The sequence below is a fragment of the Physeter macrocephalus genome, chromosome 8 (assembly GCF_002837175.3).
Source record: "Physeter macrocephalus isolate SW-GA chromosome 8, ASM283717v5, whole genome shotgun sequence".
NCBI classification, from domain to species: Eukaryota; Metazoa; Chordata; class Mammalia; order Artiodactyla; family Physeteridae; genus Physeter; species Physeter macrocephalus.
In genome coordinates, this window is record NC_041221.1 from 142853227 (window position 1) to 142862689 (window position 9463).

The 9463-nt window shown below is 40.1% G+C and overlaps 1 protein-coding gene across 1 annotated transcript; it reads left to right on the forward strand.

The window, feature by feature from the left end:
- The first annotated feature begins 8559 nt into the window (after positions 1-8559).
- LOC102979442 (ferritin light chain-like) lies at positions 8560-8940 on the forward strand. Its single transcript, XM_055086374.1, has one exon. The coding sequence runs from the start codon at positions 8560-8562 to the stop codon at positions 8938-8940; it is 381 nt and encodes a 126-aa protein (XP_054942349.1).
- Positions 8941-9463: the final 523 nt, after the last annotated feature.

A 9463-nucleotide genomic window follows, 5' to 3' on the forward strand; every position in this document is an offset into this window, starting at 1 on the left:
AACTAAAAATAGAATTACCATATGATCCAGCAATGCCACTACTGGGCATATACCCAGAGAAAACCATAATTCAAAAAGACACATGCACCGCAATGTTCATTGCAGCACTATTTACAATAGCCAGGTTATGGAAGCAACCTAAATGCCCATCGACAGATGAATGGATAAAGAAGATGTGGTACTATATACAATGGAATATTACTCAGCCAAAAAAAGGAATGAAATTGAGTAATTTGTTGAGATATGGATGGATCTAGAGACTGTTGCAGTATAAAACAAACAAACAAACAAAAAAACAACTAATAAACTTTCTTTGGGTTATTTTTATGGAAATATGTTAATATAAATGTTTCAGACATTACCTGAAATTTCTAAAAATCTTATATATTCTGGTATAATGTTATAAGTCATAATTGTAGTTATTACTTTAAAATGTATATCTCAGAAATAACTAAATTTCCTTGTCAATTGCATTATTATGAACTTTCATCACATCTTTAACCGTGTGTCATTTGCATTATTATGAACTTTCATCAAATCTTTAACCGTGGTCATTTTTAAGTCTTTTGTCATTTACAGACAGTTCTGGGTATACTCTGATGCTTTTGCAAAAATGTTCCTGTAAAAGGGTTTCATTTTCAAGGAATTCATGGAAAAGACTGACAAGTACAGGTTTCTGGTAACTGACTATACTGCTGAACTGAATGAATAAGCATTTTCAGAACTCTAATGGAAAACGGATGAATTCGTAAATGCTAACAAAAGATCAAGATAAAAAAAATTAATTACATGGGACTGAGTGAACTGATGAGGATGACTATAATTTTTGTGACTTTCTGTTTGAATAAAAAAAAAAAAAAGTCCCACAAGGACTCAGAGGCCAAAAATATACAAATCAATTTTCACTGCAAAGTAAAGGAGATGTTACAGTGGAGGATTACTGGACTGAATGTCAATATTATGACATAGTATGAGTGTGTTTCGTGTTTGGCACTTGCAGTCATTGTTGCTTTTGTTGTGGTCATCCCTTTACAATGCCTGGTGTCAGTTTATTTATCTCTTGTAAAAATAAAATACAGTGTGTGCGTGAAAAAACAACAACAACAACAAAAAAAACAACCAAGCAACACCATAGAAAAGTACTTGGTATGTTTGGTCTTCACTAGGAAGAAAAATGATGAGGGAGGAGTTGAGAAAACTAAACATTGATGAGAAATCTGTGAAAATTTGAATTATTATATATATTTTTAATGTTGGCAGCTAATTCTGTATTTTGTAAAACAGTGTACAGGCAAAACAACACATCCATGGGCAGCTGGCCTGTGCATCCCTATATTTATTCATATTACTGAATGTGTTTTTAAAAGTACATATTTCTAAGTAAAAAAATAAAAAATAAAAATAATAAAAATAAAAATATAACTTCTAAAAAAAAATTTTTTTTTCCAAGGGTCTACCATATGTGGGCACTTTGCTATGAACAGCTGATGCATCAGTCATTGTGGTATAGGGGCTCCCAACATCATGGGGGAGACAAATTTTGAATAAACAATATGTAAACACAGCATAAGTGCTACCAAATAGATCAGCTCAGATGTGGGCCACGTAAAGCCATCTTTGGAAGGTGTGGGAAACCGAGTTCTAAAGAATGAGTAAGGAGAAGGAAAATGAACTTGAAGGAACACCTCTCAGAAGAAGACTGTATGCAAAAGCCCAGAAGCAATAGTGTGGCTGGTATTTGGAGCTGTAAATAGTTTCCTATGAGCAGAGGGGGAGGAGCAAAGAGTGAGAACTAAAGTAAGTACACATGATACATGTATGTAAGAACATATACGTAATTGTCAATGTGTAAAAAAAATCCATTAGCTTAAAAATTTAAAAATACATGTAGATAATCTAGAAGAGGTGGCTCAAAGGGAAGAATAAGGAATATAGAGTATCCGGTGCCTGCTAAGCTCAAAAATGTTAGTTATTAGCGTAATAAAAACACAAAGTAGCAGTGTTCTGAGATGGAGACCTTATTTGTTCTCTGATTTGCGCTAGAACAAAGGGCAGGATCTGGGAAGGCCAAGAAGGAATTTAGTGTAGTGGTTAAGAGCCAGAGAGACTTGAATTCAAATCCAGATGTTAAATATTAGCTCTGTGCCCATGGGCAGGTTTTCAACCTCTCTAAGCCTATTTCCTCATCTGTGAAATGGAGATAATATACTTCATTCACAAAGCTGCTGTGAGGGTTAAATGCAATACTATATGTAAAATAATTAGCACAAATTGACTGGCACAGAGAAGTCACTCAAAAATGGTTGCTGGTATTATTACAAAAGGAGGCAAAGGACATGTGGCAGAGATTGGGGAATGTTCCCAGAAGATGCATGGTGATAAGGACAATTGTCTCAGCTGGGCATAAATTCCTCTTGCTGTGGCTGGGTCTGTTGTAAAGAATAATCCCATGGATGAATAGGCAGCCAGCCAAGATAGCTTGATCTTCCACACTGGTTCTAGCCAGGAAATCTCTTGAGTGTGAGTAGAATGTGAATCACCTGCTTACTGTAAATGGGTTATTATTATTCACTCAGCAAAGAGGGAAAAAGTGCTTGGTCAGAATTAATCACCTTAAAAAACCCTTATTTTAAATTCATTACATTTGAATATGGTAATGAGGCATTTGTCATTTTTTATAACTCTTTGTGGGGGAGAGTGTCTATTGTAGGATGGAAAAGGATTAACATATAATCCTAAGAGTGTGCCCTTCTTTTTTTCCTTTTTCCATATTCATGGAAGTCTAATATAATATTTGTTGCATGTCCCCACTTTACAGATAAGCAAACAGGCTTTGAGTCTGAAGTGATTTATCGTAAAATGGTGTTAAAAAATCCAGATTTTTCTGACTCTGATGATTCTCAGTTTCACATTAGAATCACTTGGAGAACTTTTTAAAGCTAATGATGGTCAGGGTCTACTTCTAGAGACGCTATGAAGTTGTTCAGAGGTAAACAATTCCTAAATATGAAATTCGTTGGTCAAAAGCAACAACCTTTTTTTAAGTCTTGCTAAATACATGATTAACAAGTTTTTAAAAATGGCCGTGCTGCCTACTGAGGAAGCAAGCTGAACAATCAGTGGACTCCCCCCTCCCCCTGTGCCCCTCTGCTTTATCCAGTTCAGAACATTTCAGAAGCAGGTTGAAAGCTGGGAGAATGAATTCAACCCTTTATGCTGTACTGAGGGCAGGGAGTAGTTCCCCCCACCCCCGGACCTTTGCGATGAATCACTGATAGCCTTAATGTGGTGATTTTTCAGTCTCATCAGAGAACAAACCCCTCCAAACATTCTAAATAATCAGAACATTATCTAACACTGGAATGAAATTGGTCCACATCACTTAACCAGTTGACCTTGAAGGCTTACTTCTCCAAAGGAAAGATGAACCCATTTCGCTTTATTTTGTGGCACAGAATAAACAAGAATTTTGAAAAGTGGTCTCTTGTTAGTCTGTGAAATTGCAGTGATCACACGCTCTGTAGCTTCTTGCAGTCACTCCCTCCCTGAATTACACTCACGCCAAGTTCTGGCCTTGGAGGAGATGGAACAAAGGCTGAGTCAAAATCTCTTCTTTGGAAGGAGACGCAAGAGGGAGGAGATATGGGGATATATGTATAAGTATAGCTGATTCACTTTGTTATACAGCAGAAACTAACACACCATTGTAAAGCAATTATACTCCAATGAAGATGTTAATAAAAATAGCAATTTATAATACTTAATGGACACTAGTTTATAGTGATACAGTTTTGTACAACAATAAATGTAATTATGATGCAAAAAAAAAATCTCTTCTTCACGTGCATGCCCCTATTGCCTACTGACTGGAAGAAATGATAAAATGATTCCATTCTTTTAAAATCATCTAAAGCAGTGAGTCTTAAATTTGGGTTAATCTTCAGCCCTTTTAAGTAGCTAATAAAAGTAAGGCCCCCCAGAAGAATTTATTAAAATATATATACTTCAAATATCCACCTGTCTTGACCTCTTAAGAGTTCATGAATTCATAATTAAGAAACCTGACACTTTAAGAAAAAAATAGATGTGGCTTTCATCTTTTACCAATGCAGATGAGCACATAGCAGAAAACCAGCCAATTCAAACCAAAACCATGTATCAAAATTTTTTTAAAAATTTGTTCTGATTCAGATAAAACAAAAGCAGCTTCAAAACAAACAAACAGGGGCTTCCCTGGTGGCGCAGTGGTTGCGCGTCCGCCTGCCGATGCAGGGGAACCAGGTTCGCGCCCCGGTCTGGGAGGATCCCACATGCCGCGGAGCGGCTGGGCCCGTGAGCCACGGCCGCTGGGCCTGCGCGTCCGGAGCCTGTGCTCCGCAACGGGAGAGGCCACAACAGAGGGAGGCCCGCATACTAAAAAAAAACCAACGCAAGCACTGTGTTTGGTTCCCTGAGATATAATTTCTTCCTCGTGAGCATAGTTCACAAATTGCCATGTGTGTGCAGATAAAGGCTGCTTCTCCCAAGCTGGCTTTCCAGTTCAGTCTACCCTACTGTTTCTGGGTTCTTTATCTTCTTTTTGTCTTTGTCTTCCTGACACCCAATCAGAGATACTTATGAAGGAGCTTTTTTATCAACTAGCCAAAAAGAGAGACAGTAAAATGTAAGGTCATGGAGGACCCAAAAATGTCTCAGAAAATACATTAGCAGGAATTGGCTAGAAAGGGTTTCTAAATTGGTACCTTGAAAATGGGTCTTCTGAGACCAAAATAACCCTGATAATTGTGCCTCTGCCCATTTTCTATTTTGAGTCAGAGGAGAGATTTGTAAGAAATCCTGGGAGAGTGAGGATGTGGGAGCTGGTCTAAAAGAGAGAAACAGGAAGGGCCCATTGTCTGTCAACTAAGAGGCTTTGTTTTGAAAATCCCAGGGCTAACGTTTTAATGCTTTATTTGCAAAGTGGGACAAGATTGCAGAATTATAGCTCAAAGTTTGATTTGAGTTTGATTCTACCTCTTTCTGTCACCTCAACTTGTCCTCCTATACATGGAACTGTGACTGTGAATACTTGCGATACGTGACTGGAAAAATTTTGCTTTCTGTCTTTAACCTGCTAAGATTTACTGGGACCCAGAATTTACTTACATGTTTCCTTATTAAATAATAATATCAATAGCTGGTATGTATTGAGCCCTTACTATATGCCACACATTGTTTGAGGAGCTCATGTAGTCCTTACAATAATCCTATAAAATATGTTCTATTATCTCTGCTGAGGCACTGAGAGGCTAAGTGGCATGCCTAAGGTCAGAGAGCTTAGGAAAAAAAAAAGTGGTAGATCTGGGTAGATCTTAAATGCAGGGAGTATAACTGCAAGTCCTGTATTCTTCACTACTACACTTTATTTCCCCTGAACCCATTTCCTCAGTGAACCTTGATGATCTGAGCAATTTAATGAAATTCAATCTTGGTAAAGTATAATTCTCAAAAAAAGGTTAAATTATGACTCTCATATAGATATAAACATGAACATGTGTCAAAGATTTTATTAACCCGTTAATGAGAAAACTAGGTAGGTGCTAAAAGTGCCACTAAAAAAAAAGACATATTTATAGATCAGGAATATTGAAATGAACGTGATATAGAGGTGAAAGAGGACTCTTCCACAATGGGAGCCAGAAGTCAGCTAGACTTCCTCCACTGGATAGAATTTGCATGTCTATAGACAAGACTTATTTTACGTTGCTAACAGTTATTTACAGCTTACAAAATTGTAACTCCCATGGAATCAGAATAAGATAACACTGGAAGGATATGCTATAGACAATGTATAGTTTTCCACTTAAGTACAGTTGTTTTTTGTTTTGTTTTTTTCCTATAATAAGAACATTTCACACTTGTTCCTCAAACCCAGGAAGATTTACAACTGATAGGTGTCAAAGGCATTTTAGAAGATAGACATATGAATAAAAAATGACTTACAAACTACCAGAGCAGACATTCATAAATGATTTCAATAAGGCAGATTGTTAAAGAATATAAATAAGGGAAGGAGAGATTCATTCAGCTCTGAGAACCAATTAGAATTTCTATGTGAGGCATTTAGGAGAGGCAATCTAGATGGAAGAGGGGACTGGAGGCTATCCTGAAGCTGTTTTTAGATACCACTTTACATAAAACTAAGAAAAAGTAGATCATCTCTGTTAAAGAATTCCATGGTGCTTGGTAGGAGCCATTAAAGCTATCTCATGGACTTCATTTGAAATCTAGAAAAATTCCTTGGTATTTAGATTGACTTGGGAGTTAGTACAAAAATGTAGACGTGCTATCCAGACAAAGGGGTATCTTGATCCAAGACACAGAAACCAAGAGAGGAGAGGTGACATGGGAAGGGGAATGATAAGAAAGAGGCAGTAAGAGGAAAAGAGTGTGCCTCAAAACCCAGCGGTCCCTCAGCCTATGCAGGTCAAGACACCTACTAAGCTTAGTGTGCTCTAAGCTCTGTTTTCTTTCACAAGGACCTGACAGCAGAATACTCTACCTTCAGCCCAGAGCCCTAGCCCCAGCATAAAAGTAGATATTCAATATGTATATATTTCCTGAATGAAAAAAAATATGGAAGGAAGAAAGAAGGAAGGAAAGGAGGGAGGGAGGAAGGGGGGATGGAAGGAAGGAAAGAAGGAAGCAAGGAAGGAAGGAGGGAAGGAGGGAAGGGGGAAAGGAAAGAAAGAAGGAAGGGGGGATGGAAGGAAGGGGGGAAGGAAAGGACAACATTGAACTTCATCTAATTGTTCCTCAAGCTTTACTGTTTCAGGGGAGAGCTAACCACCAAGGACCACCCTTCCCATATGACTCATTTAAGACCCTCCTCCACACTGCCTCATGATTCCTTGTCTACTTCCCTCTATAAACCACAGGTCTCTGTCCTTTCCTTTGAGATGCTCCTTATTAATGAACATTTTCCATAATGCAATAGCCTAAATAAAATCACCTCTTTCATTGTCCTGTGCATTTTTGTCTTTCACAGAAGGAAAGAAGAGTTCCAGACCTAATCTCTGGATCTGAAGAACCCTCTTGTGGGTCTGTGGTTTAATACAGGATGAAGGCATCCAAGCTTTTAATTTGTTTTGACTGCATCCTCCTAATACACATGAAAGAGCAGGGACCAGGCTGCTGTGAAAGCCTCAGAGTATAACTTGGCCAAGAAAGAAGAAACCATTGTCAGTAGCGCTGGCATAAGCATCTTTGTCTTTGGGACACAGGGTGAATCCAGGGACTTGTTTGAATTCCTCATTTGGGGGATTAGGGCCTATAATGGAGAGTGTTTTTCCTTTCCCTTTTGGACAAGGGACTGGGGTGGGGTGCGAAGATTTGAGTTGACTAACTTACAGCATGAACAGAAAGACTAGTTTAGAGTAAGAAATAGGAATGTATTTTTATTTATCCAAAGATGTGGCTAAAGGTGGATGCAGCAACAAAGCTACCTTTGACTTGCTTAAGGAAAAAAAAAATGAGGGAATTTATTGGAAGGATTCGGTATAACTCAGTACTTGAAGAAAAAGTTGAAGAATAAGCACAGCTCTGAGATATAGATGGTAGAAAGTGAATGGATAGGGCTTCCCTGGTGGCGCAGTGGTTGAGAGTCCGCCTGCCGATGCAGGGGACGTGGGTTCGTGCCCCGGTCCGGGAAGATCCCACATGCCGCGGAGCGGCTGGGCCCGTGAGCCATGGCCGCTGAGCCTGCGCGTCCGGAGCCTGTGCTCCGCAACGGGAGAGGCCACAGCAGAGGGAGGCCCGCATACCACAAAAAAAAAAAAAAAAAAAAGAAAGTGAATGGACAGTGATGAGTGGTTCCTACTCCTTTCAACCTCACTGTCCCTCTGCCAAAGAATCAAAGTCCAGGGAAAGGGCATCTGATTGACAGGACTTGGATCACATGCTCACCTCTTGGCAGAGGCAGGTGGCTCAATCCTGATGAGTTGATTGACAGTAGCCAAAGTGGGAGAAATTATACAGCAAAATGGGAGGTGGGAAGGACTGTTACTAAAAGGAAGAGTCAAGGATTTGGGGAAGGCAAAACAGCAGCTCTACATAGAATTACCACGTAACTCAGTGATTCCACACCTAGGAGATATAAAAACATACATCCACACAAAAACTTTTACCTGAATATTTCTAGCAGTGTTATTCATAATAACCATAAAGTGGGAAACCTAAATGTCCATCAACTAATGAGTATATATTCATCCAATGGAATATTATTCAGCTATAAAAAGAAATGGATCGCTGTGCGCTGGGTAGTCCCCGCAGGTTTGTCTCTTGCTTCGACAGTGTTTGGACGGAACAGACCCAGGGTCGCCCCTTGCTCCCCCCTCCAACTACCCTCCAACCTTTTGTCCAGTCGCAACCTTCAGAATCAGCCACTCGGCTATCCTCGGCCTCCAGGCCCAGCCAGCACCATTTTTTGAGCTTAGTTCCTTATTACCAATCAAGCATGAGCTCCCACGTTCGTCAGAATTATTCCACCCAGGTGGAGGCCGCCATCAATCGCCTGGTAACATGCATCTGCGGGCCTCCTATACCTCCCTCTCTCTGGGCTTTGATTTTGACCACAACGATGTGGCTTTGAAGGGCGTGGGCCACATTTTCCTTGAAATGGCTGAGGAGAAGCACGGGGCCACCCAGCGTCTTTTGAAAATGCAAACCCAGCGCCACGGCAGTGCCCTCTTCCAGGACGTGCAGAAACCATCTCAAGATGAGTGGGGCAAAACTCAGGATGCTAGGGAAGCCACCATTCTCATGGAGAAGAGCCTGAACCAGGTCCTTTTGGATCTACATGCCCTGCACTCTGCCTGCGCACACCCCCAGCTCTGTGACTTCCTGGAGAGCGGCTTCCTGGAGGAGCAGGTGAAACTCATCAAGAAGATGGCGACCACCTGACCAACCTCTGCAGGCTGGCTGGTCCCCAGGCTGGGCTGGGCGTGTATCTCTTCCAAAGGCTCACCTCAAGCACGACTAGGAACCTCTGAAGCCCACGGCCTTTGAGGATCCCCTCTGGTGTCAGGGCTTCTGCCCAAAGCCTCTCTCTGCAGCCACCAGGCAGCTTTTTAACCACCCTGGGGCCCTCTCCCAAGACGTGGACCAAATGGAAACAATAAAGCTTTTTTCAGCAAAAAAAAAAAAAAAAAAAAAAAATGGAGTACTGATTCATGCAACACGATTAACCTTGAAAACATTTGGAAACAATAAAGCTTTTTTCAGCAAAAAAAAAAAAAAAAAAAAAAAAAATGGAGTACTGATTCATGCAACACGATTAACCTTGAAAACATTATGCTAAGTGAAAGAAGACAATCACAAAAGACCATATATTGTATGATTCCATTTATATGAAAAGTCCAGGATAGGTAAATCCATAGAGACAGAAAGTAGGTTAGGTAGATTAGTGATTACTGGGGACGGGGAA